Below are 25,416 nucleotides of genomic sequence, written 5' to 3' on the forward strand. Positions count from 1 at the left end.
TATAAAGAATCCATTCTACATCACCAAAAAAGATAAAAGAATCCTATATATCTCTGTCAAAAGTAGCATTGTTTTTTTTACTTCATTAACTACTCGACAATAATCTGACCGCAATTATTTGACGAATCCCAAATACACCCAATAGACTTCCTCTAAATATCTAAACGTCATTAACTCAATCGATTTAAGAATTTGTATGTTTCTATTGCAGTCTTTGTAGCCAAATTTCAAATACGATGTTTACGTTTCAAAAATAAATTTGGCATGGTACTATATACTAACTCATTTTGTACATATTCAAAAATGGCTGGAGACAAATATGGTGTCATAATCCTTTTATACGTATTATGTATTTTCGATGTACAATACATCTTGAATGATTCGAAAAAATATGAATAATCGTAAGTTTACGAAGCAAAACACATATACAACATCAATCTAATATTTTTCAAATTTAGAGAACCGAACGTATATCTAACTAAAAATGATAAATTATAACCTAATATATATCCGATTACTTCCAAAGTGGATTGTTTATGAAAAAAAAATATCGATATGAATAAAACGAAATAGATTACATATATGATATAGATATATCACAACAAACCAAAAAATTCATTCTGATTCTACCCGTAAAATTATTCCTTACCTATAATTTCCGAACTCTCAAATTTGTGAAACAAATATGGCAAAATATAAGAAAAAAAAAAGAGAGAAAAAAATAAAAAGTAAAATTGAGAACATGGATATCCTCCAGCGAAGCTACCTGCCTTGTGAGATAAAAAAAAGCATAAAAAACCATTAAAGTCTCACCCACACCACACAACACAATGTTCTTTTCATTCATTCATCCTTTTGTGTAACACAACAAACAACACTTCTTCTCATAACTCTCTAATCGCCAAACGTGGAAATCTTAAAAACGCCAAACACAGTTTCTCTTACGTTACCTAATTCTCTGTGGTCGACCTCACCGTAAACCTTCACCAACCCAAATTTATTTCTTCTGTGTTTTTATTCACAAGATNAAAAAAAAAAAAAAAAACAGACAGATAATAATAATCTCTCTCTCTCTCTCTCTCTCTCTCTCTCTCTCTCCCTTCTCATCTCTTCTTCTTCTTCTTCTTCTCTCTGTGATTGCATAAAACCTCGAGTTTCTTCTTAACTCTGTTCCATCCACAAATGAAGTACATTCGAAGCAACAGCTTGAAACGTCTCTTCTCCTTCAAACGACGCAGTTTCGACTCTGACTCTGAGAACTCAACTCCTCCTCACACCAAATGCGTCGAGGGTTTTCAAGAAACAGAGCAGTTTCAAAGACCCAAATGGAAATGTTTCTCCTTTGATGAAATCTACGACGCAACCAACGGTTTCAGCTCAGGTTTGTTCTGTACATCTCTTTCTTCTTGAAAACTTCACTTCCTATTATGTCTTTTTTTAGACTAAAAGGGTTTGTGTTTCTTTTGCAGAGAACTTGGTAGGTAGAGGTGGATTTGCAGAAGTGTATAAAGGAGTATTAAGTAAAAATGGCGAAGAGATAGCTGTGAAGAGGATAACAAGAGGAGGCAGAGATGATGAGAGGAGAGAGAAAGAGTTTTTAATGGAGATTGGAACAATTGGACATGTCTCGCACCCTAATGTCTTGTCTCTTCTTGGTTGTTGTATTGACAATGGTCTCTATCTTGTTTTCATCTTCTCTTCTAGAGGCTCTGTTGCTTCTCTCCTTCATGGTAAACCCACAATATCTTGGGTTACAACAATTCTTGAGTTATGTGCTGTTTTTTTGTTTGTTTGTATATTAAAGATTGTTTTATTGTTATTGGTGTAGATTTGAATCAAGCACCATTGGAGTGGGAGACAAGGTATAAAATTGCAATTGGGACAGCAAAAGGGCTTCATTATTTACACAAAGGTTGTCAGAGAAGGATCATACATAGAGACATTAAATCCTCTAATGTTCTCTTAACCCAAGATTATCAACCACAGGTCCCTCCTCTGTTTTTTTTTCTCTTATTTTTCTACTGTTTTATTGTTTAATCACTTATTTCATTTGGTTTTATATTATTAAAAGAGTCAATAATTTTTTTTTGTTTTTTAGATATCTGATTTTGGGTTGGCAAAATGGCTGCCTTCTCAATGGTCTCATCATTCCATTGCTCCAATTGAAGGCACATTTGGGTACTCTTTACTCAAATTTTGTTTCTATTTTTAACAAAGTTTCTAATTTTGTTTAGTAATACTAATTGATCATTTCTTAAAATAAACCAAACAGGCACTTAGCACCAGAATACTATACACATGGGATTGTAGATGAGAAGACTGATGTATTTGCTTTTGGAGTGTTCTTGCTTGAGCTCATTTCCGGTAAAAAACCTGTTGATGCTTCTCATCAGAGCCTACACAGCTGGGTAAATTCTAAATTAACTCTGATTTTTATTTACGGTTTTATCGGTTATTTTATCGCATAAGTTATCTAAATTATTTTTTTTGGGTTTGACTAATTTCCAAAAACATTTTTATTATTAAAATGCATATACTTCCAAAATGTGATTGGTAAAAGTTTTGGAAATTTTGTACAGCTGTTTAATCACTTTTACATCATATAGTTTTATCAATCAAACTTACATTCCACCAATAACTCAACATTTTAGATGTTGTAGGTCTTTTTGTACACCTAAGAAATGTATTTTCTTATTTTGTTATATATACGAATTTGTAGAGTTGCTAATTTTATTTTGTAATTCAGGCAAAACTGATTATAAAAGAGGGAGATATTGAGAAGCTGGTGGATCCGAGGATCAGTGAAGAGTTTGATATCCAACAACTTCATCGAATAGCTTTCGCGGCATCTCTCTGTATCCGATCATCCTCTCTATGTCGACTTCCATGATCGAGGTACGTTCATGAAGCTTATTAATCATAACCATTAATACTTCAATATATATGTTAGTTTATTTTTTCTTTTAATAGTGAGTCATTTGTTTATTTTTTCCCTTCATTTATAGTATAAGTGAAACCCTTATTTGAGCAACATACGAATAACTAGGTGCCATGAAATTATAGTTTCTTTTATTAAAGAAAATAGTAATTGATGATTGGTTCATAAATGAGACGTAATCGTGTCGATATGTTACTCAACGATCGCTTTTCAGTTAGCTCATCGGCTGCGTGACTAAAAAAATGTCTTTGGTCCTTAACTAGAAACATCATTATTTAATACGACATATACATCAAACCTTTTGTATTATGTTACTTTTTCTTTGTTATTGATTTTTTTTATGAAAAGCAACACCTTTCAACTTTTCAATTTAATTAAAAACACGTACTATAATATACTTATGAAAAAGCTCAATTACCGACACCTAATCTTAATCACAGTCCCATACAAAACAAAACAAGCACTATAGTTCTATTGTGATTATTGAAATAGTGAAGAAAAGTATTATGGTTTAAAGAGGCTCATTTACCGACACTTAAACTAATCAAATATATAATTTAAAAAGATGTTACTACATTATTACAAGATTGATTGTTAAGATATATTCATATATATATATATGTATATATATATATATATATATATATATATATATATATATATATATATATATATATATATATTGCTAATTTTCTATGTGTGGATTCGTTATGGTACATCAGGTATTAGAAGTACTACAAGGAGAAGATATAGAGAAGGAGAAATGGAAAATGGAAGAGGAAGAAGAAGTGAAAGAAGAGTTTTGGGGATATGAAGATCTTGAGGATTGTGAATGTGATTCTTCAATCTCACTCTCCCCTCCTGACTCTATCTCTAATCGAAGCTCTTCACATCGTAGTCGCTAGATCTAAAACTTAGTTGTAAAATTGTTGAAAATTCAATTTTGTTTTTATTGTATATATTTGTTTAGAGTTGTCTATTCCGTAAACAATTGTAGTATTCAATGAGGTGTTATTTATTTTTAGATGTCGACTGCTTATAATATTACTATAACCAAACTCTATCCAGAAGAGTTTGCAAACTCCCATGGGCATGATATCATCTCAGTAGAAGACATTTAAGAGCTAGGGTCACGTTGTTTTGCATCCTACTAATTACATTGTTTCTTAGTATAAGCAAACACAATCATTTTTGATATTTTTTCATCAAATATCTTCTGAAATTAGTAGTGCAAATATCTTAAAATAATGAGTGGTCATATCTTAAAATAAAATAATTTTTCAATTGAAATATCATTAACAATGAGTCTTCAAGATCCCTGACTCAACCAATTTGAGCATGCCACGACCTAGGATACCAATTTGATGATCAATGATGCTATCTAAAACCAAAAACATTAATCATTGTATTTACATAATTTGTTTCTTAATAATAATGCAGTCTTGGATCAATACAAGAACAATAAGTTTTAAATGTGGATACTTGTTTTGTTTGGTGGGAGCCCATGCCAGGTGTACGGCACAGGCAATTATCTTAAGTGTTCAATGTTAATACGATAAAACAATTGATGTTTTATATCGCCCTCCTCACTTAATTAGTTGAACTTGAGTGTTGCAAATGAGTTTTGGTATCCAAGGAACCATAATACTTTGGTAGAAGGAACTTATTAAAGACTTGCATTAATCTTGGATTGTTGTTTTAAGCGAAAACAATGATCTTTTTTTTTTTTTACATCTCTTTCACAAAAAGTAGAAAGCTTTTCCAATACGTAACACAAACCTTACAAACTATTGTCCTACATGCATGTGGAAATAAAAATAAAAAGTTTAGTGTCCCCAAAGCAATTACCTTTTTCATGTACTCAAAAGAATAAAATTAGCTCAACATATTGGACCACCATCAAAAGACCTATATAGATAGCCCACGAATATAATAAAATATGAAATATCAATTTGTATTCCCAACTTAATAATGCAAAATGCAAAAATAAAAATAATATAATGCAAAAGATGTTAGTTGAAATATTTTGGATTTTCGAATAATTTCTTTTGGTGGGTTAGGAGGAGCACCTGACTCGTTTCACAATTATTGAGAATCTAAAGTAAAAAAATGTAAAAACCCCAATTTGTTTTTGCTTATCTCTCTATTTAATTTGATATGTTTAGAATTGTAAACAAAATCACGGTTTGAATTTGGTTACCCCATCTAGATTACTAGTTTTTGTAGGTAATCAAATTTAATGTTCGGTGAGTAGAAATAGTAAAAACCAACCCAATAAAGCATACAAAAATCGTAGTAAGGTTTTCGGATCGTGTTTTTTTTTTTTTTTTTTCTATCAGTCAAACCGAGCATACTTGGTTAGAGTCCTTCAATTTTGAACCACTATGGTAGCAACAACATAAACCGAACCGAATCTCACAACAAAAAGAAGCTACAAAATTTCCTGAACAAAACTCAACAACTTTGCTCACCAAAGATGGTTTCTCTTCTGTATAAACCTTACAAAACCCTTTTTGCGTAAGTAAGGTCTCATTCCACAACGGCTGTTCTTTTCTCCATTAGGGACTCGAAGAACTCAGCACATAATTTCTGAAGTGGCGGGAAATTTAGAGTAGAACCGCTGAATATTGTTTCCCACGGTCTCTCTGACGATACAAACGGTGTTGCCAACGACTCAGCATCCTCCATTCTCTTCTTGTCATAATCAGGTAACTGCCCGTACAAGGATGTGTACCCGGCGTCTCCTAAAAGATTTGAGACTTTTTCGATTAATAACAAGGTACAATCAATATAGTTTATTTCATAGTTTGTTTCAAGAGTTTCTTTTACCTGTCTCTTCCTGGCCAGCAAGACCGTCATAGTCAACAGCGCTACGCTCGTGTGACTCATCACTATTGGGATCAAAAACAACATACTCATGGCTTCCATTTACATATGCAAGGCGAAGCTGAGACTTATCTCCTTCTAAAAATGAAATTGATCCACCCTTAGCCTGCAATTTAGACATTGTTTAACACATTGGTTTCGTCTCTCCTTCTTTACAATTATATATATTAGCGGGTTTTTTTTTTCTTTTGTCATACCTTCATCACAGTCCATATAGATACCGGCTTAGGATCTGATCCGTTAAACAAGAGAATCGCACCATCTCTACTGCGGAAGATATTCTCCTTAGATTCATCCGTTCTAAAAGATTTTGGGATCAGAGCCAATACTGCAAAAGACGATGAATCCACTGCAGATGTGACAGCTGCAAAACGAGATGAAACATTTGACTAAGCAAAACACACCAAGAATTTTCATGGAGTAGTTCGAGAAAGTGTTAAAATATTTACCTTCTATGCGTAATCCATATGACCATGATAAAGATAGATTCGATGCATTCCAAACAGACAATTCAGGTCTCGGAAAATGGGATGCAGCAACAAGGAACTCAGATGTCCCAGCGAAACAAAGCTTTGTGATAGGCTGAAATAAAATGAGAGGTTTAAGCAACCATCTTTATGAAAGAGGTTCCAACTTATAAAAGGAAAACTGAAAAGAAAATTACCGTCAGTGTCGCTCCAAGAACAGACAAGAGAATGTTCTTGTCTGGATTCCAAAGCGTAATAACATTCTCAACCGCAACAGCCAGAACAGTGCCATCCCCCGAGAAAGCAGCAGCAGTCATTGGCTTCTTCCTGCAAAAGGGCAGAGAATATTAAGTTCGAGTAAATAATTCGTGAATGTTGAAGTTTCCTAATCCATACAGAAGCAATTACTTGTAAGAGCCAACTGCGTGACATGTCCAGCTAGAGTCCTTATCCGCCTGATTCTTGTCGCTGTTGCAAACCCAAATCTGAAAGAGCCAAAGTGATATCAATAATAACAAAAAAAAAATAATAATACACAGAGAGATGTATGTACAATCAGTTTAAGAACTACCTTGAAGTCCCCACCAAATGATGTACTAACTGCCATGGAGCGGGTAGGGTGGAATGCAATGGCTGAGACACCGGCATCCCTGTAAGATATACAGAAGTAGAAAAATCACTCTCTGTACAGAATATAACAGTTTGTAGACTAAATCAATTCAGATTTGCTAGGTTTACAAAAGATAATAAATGACAAGAAAATTGGTTGATGATGAAAAATGAAGCGTTATCCATTAACAGGGTGAGTTATTATTAATTAACCTGTGAGGTTCATATACAATTGTGGATAAGGTAAAAGTTTTGCTGTGTGGTTCAGACACCCAAAACTTGAGGGACACTAAGCCTCCTATGCCATCTTCCGGAAGTTTCACCTCAGTTGTACTCATCACTGAGCCATCGAGGGAGAGAGCAACCGCTGTCACCACAACCTATTACCGTGTTCTCAAATTATCACCAATTGTAAAAAAAAATACTAGATATACAACCAAATAAACAGAAAGGAGATGTACTTACTGTGATTTCATCGCCTGGTTGATGGTTTCTCTCACAAACTTGAATCTGCAAAAACATTGGTTACAAAAGTTTAATTGACAATCAAAGCATATCAACTTAGAGAATTTATAGACAGCAGAAAGTGGAAAATAGCTCATTAGGGGGTATATTGGAGCCACTAACCTCGGATATTCCCCGGTCATTAAGAAGATTGTATAGCTGAACACAATAATTTTCTGTGCACAAAGCAGCTATGCCAGAAGATCGATCAAAGGCAACAGTACTAGCCAAGCCTTCATACATCCTAGGCAACGATGGGGGAGGCTGTAAAAATAACACACATTGAAGTAAATGCCAAAGGAAAGGAAGATCCAAGAGAGGTTAGTAACTTCCCAGGTTTAGCAGTTAGTGGTTAAGTAATTAGTTTGCAAGACGAACCTTGATTCCAGAAATGGTCCTTAAAATCTCCATGGAAGGCATTTTGAGCAAATGGATCTGATTATCTGCACAAACCACCTGCAACTCTCGTTCTTAGTTAAATCAGCAAAACATTTACTTTTGCTTTCAGCAGGTTGTGTATTAGCTGAGATTGAAACAGTAAGCTCTGACTGACTTACAGAAGAAAGAGTTGGATCTGGAGACCACATGAAGTACAACAAGGGAGACCCTATTCTTGGTAAGAATTTCTTCTTCCCTGTGTCTAGCTGCCAAACAACTAATACCCCTTCCCTTCCCCCTAAAGAAACAGAAAGCACCCACAGTTGAGAGTAAGAACTCTGAAAATTTAACTTTCAAGACAATAAGTTTTTTCATGACCTATTAGTCATATAACGGCTGATAAACTAATTGATATTAGCCCAACCATCATATAAACACAAGCATAGGAAAAGTAAGTGAGAAATAACTTGGTCGCACCTGTATACAAATATGCTCCATCGGAAGAGAAATTAAGGACATTAACTTCAGCAGAGTGCCAGTGCCATGTAGTACAAGATTCAGCATCATCTTCACCTCTCACTCCAGCGTTATCCAAATCAACCATAGCTCTCACTTTTTTCTTTTGATTACCCAAGGCAAGTTTTCTATTACCGAAACCTCTCCAAATCAACACTCTTCCAGTCACATCTCCAGCAGCTATAATTCTCTCAGTGGGATGAAAAGCAAAAGCATTGATAAACTTTGAATGATGTAGTGTCATCTTCCTGGAAACAGCATGCCTTGATCCTCCTCCAGAAGGAACATCCCATATATGAATTTTACACTTGTGACGGATTCCAAAAAACTCTCCCGAGGGACTGATAACAATAGATTCAGGTTCTTCCGTCTACACAAAGAAACAAGCAAATGATTTGAGCTTCACATAATCCAAGTCTAAACCCCATAACTCTGATATATGAAAACTGACCTCTTTCAAAGTGTCTCCACGAGGAATTCGTGGTTTAGCAAGGTTGAATCTTCTGATATGTCCACGCAACTCCTTAGTACCTTCTTTAACAACACTTGTATCCTCAACCGAAACATAAGCTACCAACTTACCAGACAACTCACGACGTTTATCAATTTGTACTTGAGGTTCACTCAAAAGAGAAGGAATAACCTAGATAATTAAACAACACACAGATACATTCACAATCACAAATACTAATCAAAAAACCAACAACTTGAAAAAAAAAAAAAAAAACTCACCATAGAGTAAATGGGAAGCTGAGCATCAATGGTTTTCAAAAGCTCAGGTCCTGAGAAATCCCAATGACGAACTGTACCATCAAGAGACGCAGTCCAACAATAACAAAGGATCTTTTGAGCAGGACTCGATGCAGCAGGAACAACAATTAGAGTCGTTACTGGAGCTGTATGACCTTCAAGCGATGTAATCTAAAACAGAAATGTAAAAATCAACGATTCGAAGAGAAACCCTAAAAACTCTGGAGAAGAATCAAAACAATTAGGTACCTGTAAGCCAGTGGCGGCGCTGAAAACGGAGACAGTGTTTCCTGTGCAAACAAGAAGCTTTTTAGCGTCGTTGGAGAATGAAGGAGGTGAAGTTACGTAGCTTCTTCCGCCGCGAATCATTGTTTTTTTTTTTCTTCTTAACTTTCCGGCGAAGAAGAGGCGGAGAATTTGGGGATGAAGAAAGAAGAAGAAACAATGAGAGACGCACAAATTTGCAAAAGCCCTAAACCCTTTCTTCGTTTTTTTTTTCCAACTTATTAAATTTAAATTCTAATATTTTTAAACCGGAAAATATTTTTAAAAACGTTAAAAAAGATATTAAAACATGTTGAGATGATATATGACCAGACACTCAGACAGAGAAAGTTGGGCTGTTGTCGGAAATAATTTGGGCCTTTTTAATGGGCTTTGAATATAGCGAGGTCCAGTTGATCCGATAATTACGAGGTTATGAAACGCTGCTAAACAAATTTAATTTGTTAATTACTTTTCATTTTCAGATGAATCATAGCAAGTAGAAAAAAAATTTGCTTGACAGAGAAAAAACTTTAGTAAATTATTTTGAATTCAGAGACATGCAACATACATTACATATAAAAATTATTAATATATGTTAAAAAGTGAATAATGTTATTAAGCTTACAACAAACCAAATGGATGAATGCCAGCCATCTCCATTGTTACATAAAACTACAAAGAGCTACATTACATAGGTTTTTTAAAAAAAATATACCAAAAGAGACCTCTAAGGCTAAAATGGATTCCATGATCAATCATCTGAATAAAACTTTCCTCAAAGACTCAAAGCTTTTTTAACTCTCTTAGGAAAACATGTTTTGGAATTTGAACCAAATGGGAAAGATGTTTATAATATATGGTTTACTTATACGCTCTGTGTTTTTCCAGGCATCTCCTTTGCTTTGACAGCCTTCATATCCTGCATTTGATTTCAACAAGATGAGTGCTACAACCACAATATGTATTTAATTGAGGAACATATGCACTAAATCAATGACTAATGTGAGCAAGTCCAAAACAAATCCATGACATTGTTTTGACTACCAAAACGCATTTTTTTTATCATTGATATGGGGTGAAGATCAAACAAGCTTCTATTGGTTGCATATTTTTGTTGTGTTCATTAACTTAGAAGCAAAAAAACAAGAAGTAAAGGACCAAAAAGAAAAGAAAAAAACACACTCGAACTTAGCTTTGCTTCTAAGCTTAGCAAAATGTACATGAAACAAAATTTTGTCCAACGACTCCAACCAACAAGTTAACTAAAAAAGCTGATGAATCAAGCAGACAAAAGGAGTCGATATCGATAAGAAACTAACAGAAAGAGAGATTCAGGAACCACAAGAACGTGAAACTAAAACATATAGAGAGAATCAAAAAGGAAAGAATAAACACAAATCTATGAAAGAAATTATTTAAAGGAACACTTACTGATCCTTTGCTTTCGTAGTACTCATCCAAAGCCCACTGATACTTGGACTGGTTTAACCCAAACCATCTAACCAAATGATCATCCACGCTTGAATGAGCTGTAGTTTAAGCACACACACAAAAACAAGAATTTCAATGTCAGGTCTCCAAACAAATCACCGAAACAGTATGAAAAAAAATCCAGATTTCAAGGTACATCAGAAACAATCTACATCCCAATTACTTCACAAAGATAGAAACTTTTACATCTGTTTTTACCAATTCTCAGTTTAATTTCCTAATCTCAATCAAAGGGTATCAATCTCAAACACAAGATCCAAAAAATGAGGAAACTTTTAAGCTCAAAAATCAGTCAGATTTCTCTAGTTTCATTACCATTTTGAACCTTGGTGACGGCGTTTTTGAAGAACCCCAAAACAGAGCCGTCCTCTCCAGAAGAAGCCACCGATTTAAACTGCTGAGGGGGAGGAAGAACAGGAGGAGCCATCACAGGCTTCTGAGAAGAGGGAGATTCAGGTGGTTTAGGAGTGGCCGGAGGAGTCATAAAGACAGTGTAAGGACCGATTTTTCCGATGACAGGAGGAGGTGTTGATGGGTCTTTGTTGATCGGCATCTTGAAAAGGTGATGTGAAATTGAGAGAAAATGGAAAGAACAAAATAAATTCAGACAAGAATCTGAGAAAAAAGAAGAAGAAGTAAAGGTTCTTGGTTGATGCTAGTTGTAGTTGTAGTTGCAAGTTGCAGAGAGAGAGAGAGAGAGAGAGAGAGAGAGAGAGAGAGAGAGTGATAAAGTGAAAGATTGGTTTCAGAGAGACTGATGAGGTCTTCTTTGGTTCGTTCGTCTCTGTGTTTCTATTTTTCTTCTGAAAGTGTAAATGTACTTTTACTTTTCACACACACCAAAAAGAGTCAGAGACCAAACACCATTTTCATTTCTTTAATAATTATTTTTTGCTTTTTCCGACGGATCTTTCTTTTTTTCTTCTTAAATCTTCGAACACACACACAATAATTAAGGATGTTTAATTTGACTATTTGAGTAACGTTCATCTTAGTTTTAATTGTAATTTTAATGTTTGCTTTATTAAAATAGGATAATTAATTATACTTGTTTATTTTTTTCTTTCGTATTTTTGTATTTTAACGTTTGTTTATATTGTATTTTGTGTAAATTTTTAAATTATGTAGATTTAATAATAGTAATCTAACCGATGTAGATGTTTGAGGAGTATTAGGGTACCAATTCCTTCTTCTCGACAACTGCATGAACAACGATATCAAACACCTTCTTTTCAACTGTAACAGTTCCATCTCGAGCAGTTGCAACAACAACAACTACTATTAAATCAATAACTTGTAGAACAACTGTATTTGATTTAAATGAGACATAAGTTATACAATAGTAACTAGATTATGATCCGTGGTACACCACGAGACAATTTTTTTATGTACTATTTTAATACTAATTTTGCTAATGTACTTTTTTGTTAATTTTAATGATTTAGTATATAATTCGTAGTATACCGCACAACAATTTTTGTTTAATACAATCTTAATTAAATTAGTTTGATTTGACATATTTTATATTGGTGTTGTTAAAATAGTAAAATAAGGATTTAACCCGTATCGAAGTATCATATTAAAGATATATTTTTTTTTAGTATTATCAATTTAATCATGTAATGTTATATAACGCGTCATGTAATATAACTCGTTTGTGTTATTTTGAACATTTAATATGTTTAAATATTCATAATTTTAAACTTTTTATTAAGTTTAGATATATCAGTTATAAATTATAAACTTCTTAAAATTCTATAATTTACTATATACAGTAAATTTACTATATATGTATGTTAACACACACTTTTATATTAATTGAGTAATATATGTTTGTTTTAAAAAATTTAAATCACAATATATGCAGGAAAAAACACATTTTATTAACTTTATGTATTATATGATGATTCACTACATTACATTTAAAATCAAAAAAAGATGATAGGCGAATATATTTTTTTAATATGGAATAAATCTTCTAAATATCTATATTAATTATAAAATATTATATATATATGGATATTTAAAATATTTTAATTCTGTTTGGTTATGAGGATAGTAGAGAGAATTAACTAAACTTGTTTGGATATGAATATAAGCATTAAATGACATTCAATGGTAAATATTTCCATAAACATATTTTTGTGCAAAAACTGCTGCAAAAATACTAGTATAGATTAGTCAAATAAATTGATTGTATTGCGAATTTGGTTCATAATAATCGATGAAAAACTTTAGAAGAAACTAAAAAGACAATTGAAAAAATACTATTTTACTTTTCTAACATCATTTATTAATTTGTTTTTCCATAAGACTTATAATTTGGTAAAGTGAGACTGTAATTATAATTACTTAATCTAACCACATAGTTTATTTAAAGTTCTATTTTGTTTGCTAAAAAACCCAAAATTATTTTCCGAAGTTAAAAAGTATTTAAATGGAAGTAAATAAAACACTAAGTTATATAATTTTTTGAATTATCTATATTAACATTTTTAAGTACATTTGATGCTCTAACCTTTGAAGTATACTTAATTACAAATTTAATTCTGTTAAAATTGCACAAAAAAAATTCCTAAAGTATCTCTACCAATTTGGGTTAAAATTTCCCAAAACAATTTATATATTTAGAAATTTATTACACTTAATAAAATATTTCAAAAATCTATATACAATATATTTATAATTTCCTTTAAAACTCTAATAGTCGATAATAACAATACTGTTTGGTATGAAAAAATTATTTTTTTCTATGGTTATTGATAGGTTGATTATTTTTTTGGGCTAAATCTAATAATTTAATTATTCATAATATAATTTAATCCGCGATATACCATCTTATGAATTTTAAGGATATAATTCTTTCACGGATTATATCTAAAAATCGTTTAACTTACAAGATAAATTTAACCTCACTTTAATTTTTTTTTAAATAATAGTGTAAGTACAATTCTCTTACGGTTTAATTGTAAAAAACCCTAAAAATTTTCTTTTTTATAACCATAAGATATTTGATATGGTAAAAAAGTAATATTAATATAAATATACTAAATAATTGTTCCATCGTGTATGTGGTATTCAGTTGGTCGAATTTTATAATTAACAATAGAAATACTATTATACAATTTTAAATACTGAACAAAAGAAACAAAATTAACAAACAAATACTATTTTTTGTTCTTTTTGTAATATAAATACTTTTGGTTTCTTATGACGGTTTATCCTTATTACCAATATTGATATGGTTGAATTTTTTGTATTCTTGCTTCTTTTTTTTAATTGTTCTGTTTTGTGGACCTCCTTTGTAGTTGAGTTTTCTGGGCTTTGAATTGTTTTTGCATTTTGATGAATCGAATCTCGTTGCTCATTTTTAGCCTCGTTAATCTTGTGTCGTTTTCTTTGGTTTTATGGTTAACTTGTTGGGTATGGTTTTAATGTATTGTGTGGTTGACCTGTGTTCAAACAAAGTAAAAGACTAAGGGGGTGTTATTGGATTGTGGTTTTTAAAGGAGTTTGATGTATTTAAGAATCAGGTGTTATTCAATTGGGTATTTTTAAAAATCCATTAAAATCTAGTGTTATTCAATATCTACTGGATTTTGTGTGATTTTGGATTTCAACGTACTTTGCTTCTAAAATATGAACAAACACAATACCACACTTTTCTCAATCATTTCATTTTCTTCTCCTCTCTTTAGATGGATCTCTAGCCTTTGACATATTATTGTTTGATTTTTTTTCTCAATCCTTTTATATAATCACACTTATTCATCAGATATGTATTATTTTTGAGAATTTTTTTTTTTGTTTTTTAACTTTTTTTTCTGGGTTCATGATCTATAACTTTTTTTTTTGGTTTATGATATAATCACACTTTTTTTTTCTGGGTTCAATCTCTGTTTCTTCCTCCTCAAACCCTTTGTATATAATCACACTTATTCATCAGATCTGTGTTTTTTTGTATTCTTTAATTTTTTTTTTCTGGGTTCATGACATCTGGGTTCTTTAATTACACCAAAAATCTGGATTGAAAACAAATACAGTTTAATTCAAGTTTTCTATGACATGCGTAAAAGTCTGGGTGTTATTAATTTAATATAATTTTGGTGTATAACACAGTTTATGGATATATATATATTTTTTTCTAACAATAACTTTTTAAAAAATCCATAACAATCACCAAAAATACATTATCAATGACTTTCAAATCCACCTTATATGCATTATAAAGTCCACACAAATGCATTAGACTTTTAAATCCACTAATGTCCTGGGTTAATTAAAATCTATTAAAATCCTCAATCCAATAACACCCCCTAAGTTTATTGTAAGTACTGTTGTATCACAAAAGAGATACATATAATTAAAGAAAAATACCATAAAAGTCTTAATATTTCATGATACTTCCACGATAACCACGTGTGCTACAAACATAATGTACTACAAACATAATATTTCTGAAGAAAACAAACACAAACATAATGTACTACAATGTAAAAAGAGGAATTTAAATATTATTTTAATCTAATATTAAAGAATACTCCCTCTGGTTTCTTTTAGTTGTCATTTTAGAGTAAAAAATTTGTTTTCTAATACTTGTCGTTTTAGATTTCTAATGCATATATTTGGTAAAAATATCAATTTTATCCCAACTATTTTATTGATTTGACCAATAAAAAATTAGAATATGTATTAAAGAAAGGGTAATATAGAACATTGAGTTGTTTTATTAATCTGTGTGAAAAAACCTTAAACGACAAGTAGTTAAAACGGAGGGAGCAATATTTATCATATTGCTACAAATATGATATACCGACACACATTCACACCATTGTATGTCTTATATAGCATCTCAATGCTCGAAAATTCAAAAGGGTATTTCTTTCATATATTTCTCAAGGTACATAAAGCTCACACACTGAAACTTAGAGATAGAAACCAATCAAATAGGTGGATTAATAAGTTACATATAACTAAGACTCTAAGAGACCACTAAACAAAAGAACAAAACCTACATGTCATAATCGAACTCTAAACTGGTCAATATAACTTTCTCTGTGACTTATAATTAGTATGTTTAAATATAAACACTTACAGCTTGGTTCGTGACTAAAGTCGTAGCAGATAGAATCAAGTGTATTTTTTATCAAGGTTTTCAAAGTGGAATTGGGTGGGAGCTTAGAAATTATCTAGTGTATTTTTGATCAAGGTCTTCAAGGTGGAATTGGGTGGGAGCTTATAAATCCAAAGCAAGTAATGTCCAACCATCATCAAATTATCTGAAATTACAAAAAAAGAAAAGCATAACAAAAAACACCCAAATACAAAATACATCATCTAAAGAAATATAATCCACTTGAAAATAATAAGAAAGAGTTCTAACAAAAACAAACTTCACTAACCAACAGTCCTCTTTCACAGTAATTTTTTTTTGGGTCCTCTTTGTTCAAAAGATTTCTCTGAATTTTGGAGTGGACCCTTGGATTTTGCCTCTCCCGCCACCCCTTTGAACCCGGCCAACATCGATAGGCTTTTGAAAAGATTTGTGAAATTTTTGTGTTTTGTTATTAATTTGACTTTAGACTGAGAAAGAGAGGTTGCTTCTAATATGCGATGAGTCTACCTGCATACACCCTAATCATAACCCTCAAAGAACCTCAACTGTAACATACCATAGCAATGTACAACTCAATCACATCATATCCAATACTCTGGATCAAGCTATTGTACTAAGAGTTGCTACACAAAAATATCAGACAAAAATGTAGGAAATGAGAATGAATCAATACAATACAAACCACACACAAAGAACTTATAAACCACAATGAATCAATACAATACAAACCACTAACAGATTGCAACGTCCTCATTGCGCACCAAGACCGTCACCCCCAACGGTGTGAGTCCACCCGACTCCACACTCGTCTGGCTTCGGCTCTGATACCACTTGTAACAACCCAACCACCACCTCTCAGTGGGCCTTATGTCCAATCACAGTCCATGGACCCACCTTTCTTAATGGGCCTCACGTTCTCTCACTAGGCTCTTGAGTCCATCCATATCCGACAGTTAGTTTGCTACGTCCGGGAAGTTTTAAAGATTTGTTACTGTCCCTACAAATCACCACATGATCTTTTCTTGGGTTTTGTCCTCACTCGCACAGTTCTGACAGTTGCTTCCCAGAAGATCATCCATCCTGAGACTACTTTAGCTCAAACACGCTTAACTTTGGAGTTCTCTCGGGATCCTTGACCGAAAAGATAAGTGCATTTTGGTGACATAGGTGGCCAAATCAATTCTTTTAAACCTCTCGGCAAGTCTCTGAAACCGGGCTGTCACAAAATCTTTGTATTTTTGTGATTGATATGCTCAAATTTAACCCTGAGCTACTCTCTCAAATTAAGAGATCAATTGTAGTACTTAGGGATCGAATCCACAAGAACTCTAGATTCACACAATAGACTTATTATTCTTTTAATTATGCTAAACCAAAATTGTTATTTAAATAGCAATGCAAAACAGAAAATAAAAGAGTTGTTAATCAATAAGAATAAACGCTAGGCGTAGGGAAATTCTCAGGAAATCATGGAAAATCAAATCAATTAATTAAACAAGCAGGATTCAACAATTAAGCACCGTTCTTGAACTCTAAACACAATTATAAAATAAATCAGTTCTCACTGCAAATATTATCTAAGTTTTAAAACCAGAAAATCCAAATCTCTTTGCAAAATTCAAGTTAAAAACCAGCAATAAAATCAGGTTTAGATAAGTTCACAAAATTACTAAATCAAATCTCTTTGCAGAAAGTAATTTTGCTCACCAAAGGTTTTATCAGGAAAATCAATTATATTCTCATATCAATTAATAAACCTAAGATCTAAATCCAGATGACTAATTTAAGATCTAGCATTAAGAACAACCTATGATGAAGAACAAGAAAGATAATGAATCCTAAATAATAATAGATCTAATAATCCATGAAATCCCTAATGAGAAACCCTAAACCTAACAAGCAGATCTACTCAGACATAATCAATGAAACACAAAACATCTTCTGAATAAATTGCATTAAGAGATTAAAGGAAGAAATAAAGGAGTTCTGAATCTTCTCTGAAGGAGTCTTGATTCTTCTCTTCAAAAGCTCTCTAAAAATCTCTCAGGGTTTTGCTCTCAACAGTTGCAGGGAAAAATAAAGCTTAGGTCTAAACAATGACCATAAAAATCCTATTATATTCCTAAACACGTCCAGGGACTAATGATGCAAATATAGAAGACTTTGGGGCAGATTTTTAAATCTTCAAAACTTGTGGGAAAACTTCCAATTTCGACTTTGGCCTAGCAGCGATCGATGCATATGCTGTGTCGACCGATGCACTCTTCTGAACATGTCTCCCAACTTCGTAGCTCAGCCTCAATGCTTAATTAAGCTCCAAATCTTCCTATTTAGCTCCATAATGCTCCCATCCATGCTAAATCCTATAAAGACTCAAAAGACTCTAAAAATACCAAAAAGACTCTATAAATAAGACTTATATCATGGCTAAAAACACCTAAAAACCATGATATATCAGTGATATTTTCCATGAATTTATTTTATAAAGAAAGTGTCTAAATCATGAACCAATAACATAATAGTTGAGTTTATTAAAATCCTAAATAATTTTGTTTTAATAGAATAACACAAAACTTTTTTTGACTTTATAAAAAATATGAATCCAATAACCTAAATTTGTTAAGATTTGAAATAAATTTTTATAAATAACAAACTAATAACACTAGACTTTAACAAAGTTTAACAAAATCCTAATCTAAAAACAAAAGAATCTACATAACATTTAAAGTTTTTTAAAACTCTATTCAAATCTCAAATCAATAACCTCCACTAAAGTTTTTTTTTTAAATCTTCTCTCATATACACATATATTACTTTTTATAAGTTTTACTGAAATTCTTTGACAAATGTTACAATCTATATAATATTGTCACATCTCTCTATTATTAGATACACATACACTTAAAACATATGTTATCACTAAATTGCATATGACACATATTTTAATATTAGATATATTAGACAAATGTCATGAATGATCTGCAAAGTTGGGTATGTGAATACAATGTTAAGATCTCTTTAATTATAAAATACTACTTTTTATATTGCTATGAGTACTTCCAACTTTTAGATATATAAATATTAAGATTTATAACACACACAAAACTACACAAGAAACACATAAAGAATTGTTAGTGAGAAAAACAAGTAAGGGAAAATGGATTTGGGACTAATAATTGTGTTGGGCGTCGCTGCCGTGGTGGTAATAAGCCTGGTGGTTATTGTGGTATGGTTCCTCCTCCCCAAAAAGCGTAATCATGAATAAAAATCTGACGAGAAATTGTATTTCTTGAAGAAGACATTTTAGAAAGTATACAAGAAAATATCAATGTATGATTATTTATTGCTGCAATGGTTTGAAATGTGTTTGGAGCATGCGTAGAGTCTTCCTTTTATTTTTATGTGCGTGTATTTTTTACTAACATAAGACAGTTTTGAAGTAATTTTGTCATATTTTAAATATATAGATACACATTTCAAATCAGATTTTCTATTTCGTTTACTTCGGTTTTTTCATAACGCAGGTGTTGATGGCTTGCAGACACTAATTCTAGATCCGGAGAAACTATGTTAGATTGCTAGAACCCTGGTGGTCACATTTACTCCGTTTTATTTAATAAGCAATATATATATATTGATAATTATATATATATATATATATATATATATTGATAATTATTATATCACTAAGTGTGGTTATGACGATTTTCACAACTAATAATGATAAGTTTGTATTGTTTTTAAAAAATTACAAAAATTTCTTTGTAGAATTCTTACTTATCATACAAAGAAAACACAACATGCCATGATGTGATGCCATATCTATTATATCTTTTTTTTTTATTTTAGCGAACAACATATATTGCATATTTCATTTTTTTTTTTTTATGAATAGAATCAATTGATACATCTTAATATTTGTGAAAAGGTATTTCAAGCTATGGACAAAATAGTTAGCAAACTAGGAAAGTTACCCGCAGGCTTGTGCGCGCAAATAGTTTTCATAAATAATTATTTTTAAATAGTTTAATTGTAGATTTTTTAGATTTTAGATTTATTTTTAAAAGTATTTAATAATTTATAGTTTTTTTGATATAGTAGTAATTTTAATTTTTTAAAAACATTTGTGAAATAAATTATCTTCAATAAAATAGTTTGCCTCAATCAACAGTTTCTTAAAAAAAAAAAACTTTATAATCTTAATTTCATTTGTTCCTTCAATATTTTAAAAAGTCTAAGCAATTTCAAAAAAAGAAAACATAGAATTTGGTATCAAATTAAATTCAGTTACAAATTTAAGATAAAGGAAACCCATATATGGATTTAAAGTACTTGTTACTATAAACATTCACATTAGAAGGACCTCATTCTAAGATTTAAATAAAACTTTTCATATACGCAGATAGATCTTTAGACTTCTTTTGCTTCTGTTTGAGTTCCTTAAGATTCACCCTCATGCTTCATCACATAGTTTATGTGATAGCGGCTAGCAAATTCAGAGATGTAAATATGGAAAATGTATTAACAACTTTAACTATAAATTTTTTACACAACCTAATATAAATCTATATACACAACTTACATAGCTTTGTCATGTTCGAGTCTTTGAAACTCTGGTTTGATAAAGATCTTTGAGGAGGCTTATGTGTTTACAATTGTAACGTCTTGATCGTCACCTCTTAGTGGACCTCATGTTCACTCCCAGTCCATGGGTGCACTTTCTTTAATGGGCCTCACGCCCTTTCACTAGACCCGTGAGCCCATTCATATCCGATGGCCGGTTTGCTATATCCGGGAGGTTTAAAGACTTCTTATCATCCCTACAAATCACTACATGATCTTTCCTTGTGGTTTTTCCTCACTCGCACAGTTCCAGCAATCACTTCCCGAAAGGTCACCCATCCTGAAACTACTCCAGCTCAAGCAAGCTTGACCGAAAAAATAACTGCACTTGGGTGATATAGGTGGCCAAATCAATTCTTTTAAACCTCTCCGCAAGTCTCTGAAACCTTGGTGTCACAATTCACCCCCACTAACATATCGCAATGTCCTCGAATCAATGAGTACTTACCTCGGCAAACACCACCAAATATTGTTGAAAGTACCAGAGAAATGAATATGGACAACGCTTTGTCAGATTTTGACTACTCTGATTTGGGTTTTTCAACAGCCACATGATTCACGTCAGAATCTACAACAACAGCCTGTTTTGGCGACTGCCATCCAACTTCAGCTCCCATTCAAAATGAAAGACATATTTACCAAAATATAAGATATTTCTACGCCTGGGTTTATTTGATATTGTTTTGTTAAAATTATATATGATTGTTGAAAGTTATGAAATACAATATCTTATAGAAAACTTTAAATTACTAATTAGGCAAAACTTTTATTTCAGATACACAAAAAAAAATAAAAAATCAGTTGTGTTACAATATCAAATATGATCTAAAGAATCATGAATTTAACTGGACGTTTAGGCGAGGTTGATTGAACTGGTGACCTCACATATCCTAAATCGTTTCTTTGACCACTACACAAACAAAACATTTTTAGAATTATGAATTAATCTTGTTTTCTCATATTTAATTGACCGCCACCAAACTATTTCTTTATGTGTTTTTTCACTGTTTTCTTACTCTTAATATTATTTCTCGTCATTTTCATTGTCAAATTTTCATGATAATTGTCATCATTACTTTTATCGTCCGATTCTTTGTTATATACTCTTCTTCTTCCTCTTCTTTGTCAACTTCTTCATATTTTTCTATTAAATAATCATTTAAAACCTTGTCAACTTCCTCATAACTAAATCTTTTTGTTGTCTTGTTTGATTGTGTTACTTGTTGTTTTACAGCTTCCTTTTGTTGTGAGTCTTGTGACCACGGTATCAAAATTAATCGCAAAGTGATATTAATCGCATTGGTAACTTTGTAGTTTGTACTCTTTCGTTGAAATTAATCGCAAAGTGATATTACTGAAGGTATCAAAATGATACTACTACATTACTAGTTTTTCCTTTTTACTGTTATCTATTTACTGCTATTTTGTAACGTTGTGTCACTTATAAACCAAGTTGCGGATATAATCGCAAAACATGCCGATCCTTTTATCATTACCGGATTGGACATGGATTTTTGTGATGGTGGATAATAGTATAACCAAAACTCTAATCGAAGAAATGAAAAAAATATATGGAAGTACTAATAGGGTTTTGGTTTTTAGATCATTTGGCCACTTACAAAAAATTCACTACAGAAGACGGTATGTACAATCTAATTCATAATATTTTGCATATACAAAAAACCCATTACAATAAACAGATGAACAAAACATGGACGTATCATACTCACCATGTACAGAGCAATATGAACATGTTTTTTTTTATCCAATGTATAGATCTTTTTGTCCCAAAACATCTAAAAAGCCACTAACTTCATCACTTGATCAACTGCTTGCAGTTGTTGAAGTTGCTAATAACAGTTCATGAGCTTCATTTAGCATCCACTCTTCTCCGGTCTGGCCACCTAAGACCACCAACCGAGTTCCTCCCACCACACAAGTTGTGTGTCCCCACGCAAACCTCGGTGGACTTCCCTGAACATTCAGTATCCTCCATGCAGGTTTCTCTTCCGTTGGATCAAGAAGATAAAGCTGAGAAGCTGAGTCAAGCCCTGCAACCGAACCACCAAATATCAAGATTCTACCACCGGGAAGGCTGATTGCCACATGATCCAGCCTCGGTGGTGGAGCTGCCATGCCTCCCGGGAGGCTAGATCCATAACCAATCACAGGTCTCCAACTCGGTTCATCCTCGCTAAGATCCATCGTGTATACATCGTTAGAGCGGAATCTCAGAGAACCGTTTTTCGCAAGACCGCCAAACATGAGGATCTTACGGTCACCATAGACGGTTAGAGTATGTCCGAGGCGAGATGGAGGAGTCCATGGAACCGGTATCTCCCTCCAAGTTGGTATATCCATCGAAAGGTCAAGCAAGAATGTATCGCTGAGTAGAGCTCCTGAATCAGCACAACCACCTGATACTATCAGCTTAGTGCCGTCAAGTGTGCATGAACTGTGCCACGATCTTGGTATTGGAGGGGCCAATCCGGATACTTCTCTCCAGCTCGGCGGGTCTGCATCAAGGTCTAATAAGAACACATCGTTGAGTAATCCGTGACTCCCATAACCTCCAAACACTACTAGACGGGATCCGTTGACACAAGAAAGCGTGTGACCCCAGCGACCTGGAGGAGGAGAGCTGACCAGAACAGATTTCCACTCGGGACTACTAGAGCCAAGGTCCAACACAAACGTATCATTCATCGGCTGCATATTCACACCTTCCCCACCAAAGATAACAATCCTGTTCCCAACCGCACATGCGCTGAAATTACACCGGGAAGGCTCAACAGTACCTCCAACCGAAAATTTCCTCCATGCTGTAGCTTCATGAGTGGTGAACTCTCGAGCCAGTCGCACCCAACCGATCCTCTTTGCACCAGGAACACTCTCAAGAACACGTGTTGCCTCGGTACCCCATGTGTTTTGACAGACCATTCTCCATACATCATCATTCTTTGTCAAGTCATTGAGCCGCCGACACACGCAACTAACCGATGCAATATCACCAGGAGTCAACTGTGACAAAATCCTGATAGCTATGACCTCATCACTCAGTTCGAATATCCCACAGAGTCCACGAGACACATTACGCTCTCCAATTGGTAAAGCAGAGGTAAACGAGCGAGATATTCTTGGGATGTCTCTTGCAGATAAATCAGGGCCGAGATCAATTTTTGCATCTGTGAAGAAAAGAACACCTATGAAATGAGTGATTTCATCCTCTTCGCGGATAGGGACTAGACGCAGCTTGTTCATCAAGGGAGATCCATCTTTCCGAAAGTTGAGCAACTCGCCTTGAAACTCGATGCCATTTTCTAGACATTGTCGCATCTTCGACACAATCGTAGAATCTACCATTGGATGCCTTCTTTTAGCAAATGGCCCTCTACATTGCAAGAACCGGCTGCCAAAAAACCAACAACAGCACAAAATCAGATACACAAAACCCTCTTTTCACTTCATCAAAGTAAATAACTAATAAACTGAACAATTATCAAACTATATGCATATAATTAACATGAGAAACCAGATTAAAACCACTACAATTCGAAAGTAATGGATTCCACAGAAACATATATAATTAGACGAAGAACAATACCCCAAGTCTACCAAACTAGGACATGTGCGAGAAACTATCAAAGTTGGCAGTTTTTAAACAGTAACCAGAGCTAAACAAATCACTAGAAGCTTAAATCTAATCCTCACATCATAGATTTGCTCCTCTATCAGCAACTTCTAATTCATTAACAAGTCCATGATTCCAAAATTTGCTCTAGCTAAAAATACCAAATGATATGTCAATATATAATCAACAAGAACCATAAGAACGAATTGAAACATAAACGTCTGTCAAAACTCTATTGTAACATCCTACCAATACACATCACACAATCAAATAAAAAGGTAAAACTTTAGGGCAAAGATTCGCTACAGTAGCAAAATCATGGCCACAAGTTTTAGGGTAAAGCTAAAGGAAGAAGCAAACTCACCAATTCCGACCAATAACTTCCTCAGCTCGATACCCAGTAACCATCTCAAAAACAGTGTTGACATAAATGATAGGGTTATCAGGTTCAAGAGCATCGCTGACCACAAACCCACACGGCGCCGTTCCAGGAAGACTACCTACCGGAAACGGAATCGCTCCGTTATCTCCGCCGAACCATCCATCTGCTGCAGCTACTTCATCTCCGCCGCTGAGATCGGAATCACTATCCCACTCCATTTGATTTTGCATACACACACCCACAAGAAGAAAAAAAAAGCTTACAACTTTAGACAAACCCCACGAATCTTCTTCCTCACCACCAACAGGAGAAGAGACCCAGAAGAGTAAGACCCAAAATTTTGGTTTTTGAATCGAGCAGAGTAAGAGAAAGAGAGGAATCTGATATTTTTAGGTACTTGAAGTCTTCACCAAATGAAAAAAGCTCAAAACTTTAGACAAACCCAGGAATCGTATTTGTGAGCAACAGGAGAAGAGAGACCGAGAAAAGAACAAATTTTTGAAATTGAATCGAGCGAAGAAAGAGGAATCTGATATTTGTAGGTAATGGAAGTCTCCACCGCCCACTTCTATGAGGAGGAGAAGAAGAAGAAAGAGAGAGAGAGAGAGAGATGATTGGGTCGGTCGATGACTCGGATCTTCTCAGTGCCTCTCCTTTTTCCATCTTTAACCGGACCGGTTTCTCAATTTTACCTTCCCGGTTTAATTTATCTTTCCGGTTTACACAAAATATCTTGCGAGTTTTGATAAGATTTTTTTGGTGGTTCTACCAAATGCATGTGTGTATCACATTTTCTTTTGGTATCACATTTCACTAATTGAAATGACGCGAAATGTAACTTTTTCTGCCGTAACATGT

General features: G+C 33.3%; 3 protein-coding genes, 1 long non-coding RNA gene and 1 pseudogene across 4 annotated transcripts; 2 read left to right on the plus strand and 3 right to left on the minus strand.

Annotated features, from left to right (window-relative positions):
* Positions 1,036 to 3,964, plus strand: LOC104747734 (annotated as a pseudogene).
* On the minus strand, positions 5,290 to 9,548 carry LOC104747735 (WD repeat-containing protein 75). The gene is made up of 16 exons (XM_010469428.2): positions 9,298 to 9,548; positions 9,031 to 9,219; positions 8,750 to 8,941; positions 8,260 to 8,668; positions 7,962 to 8,080; positions 7,783 to 7,860; positions 7,528 to 7,668; positions 7,366 to 7,410; positions 7,114 to 7,280; positions 6,863 to 6,941; positions 6,700 to 6,776; positions 6,489 to 6,618; positions 6,274 to 6,406; positions 6,022 to 6,188; positions 5,768 to 5,930; positions 5,290 to 5,682 (listed from the first exon to the last, which is right to left on the minus strand). Exons 1-16 carry the CDS (start codon positions 9,415 to 9,417, stop codon positions 5,468 to 5,470), a joined length of 2,424 nt encoding a protein of 807 aa, XP_010467730.1. The 5' UTR covers positions 9,418 to 9,548; the 3' UTR covers positions 5,290 to 5,467.
* Positions 9,874 to 11,618, minus strand: LOC104747736. The gene is made up of 3 exons (XM_010469429.2): positions 11,122 to 11,618; positions 10,747 to 10,844; positions 9,874 to 10,234 (listed from the first exon to the last, which is right to left on the minus strand). Exons 1-3 carry the CDS (start codon positions 11,357 to 11,359, stop codon positions 10,181 to 10,183), a joined length of 390 nt encoding a protein of 129 aa, XP_010467731.1. The 5' UTR covers positions 11,360 to 11,618; the 3' UTR covers positions 9,874 to 10,180.
* LOC104747737 lies at positions 19,039 to 19,670 on the plus strand. Its single transcript, XR_761220.2, has 2 exons — positions 19,039 to 19,148; positions 19,447 to 19,670. It is a non-coding gene; the product is annotated as an uncharacterized LOC104747737 (long non-coding RNA).
* LOC104747738 (adagio protein 2) lies at positions 22,176 to 25,181 on the minus strand. The gene is made up of 2 exons (XM_010469430.2): positions 24,541 to 25,181; positions 22,176 to 23,954 (listed from the first exon to the last, which is right to left on the minus strand). Exons 1-2 carry the CDS (start codon positions 24,786 to 24,788, stop codon positions 22,370 to 22,372), a joined length of 1,833 nt encoding a protein of 610 aa, XP_010467732.1. The 5' UTR covers positions 24,789 to 25,181; the 3' UTR covers positions 22,176 to 22,369.

The sequence above is a fragment of the Camelina sativa genome, chromosome 15 (assembly GCF_000633955.1).
Source record: "Camelina sativa cultivar DH55 chromosome 15, Cs, whole genome shotgun sequence".
Classification (NCBI taxonomy): Eukaryota; Viridiplantae; Streptophyta; class Magnoliopsida; order Brassicales; family Brassicaceae; genus Camelina; species Camelina sativa.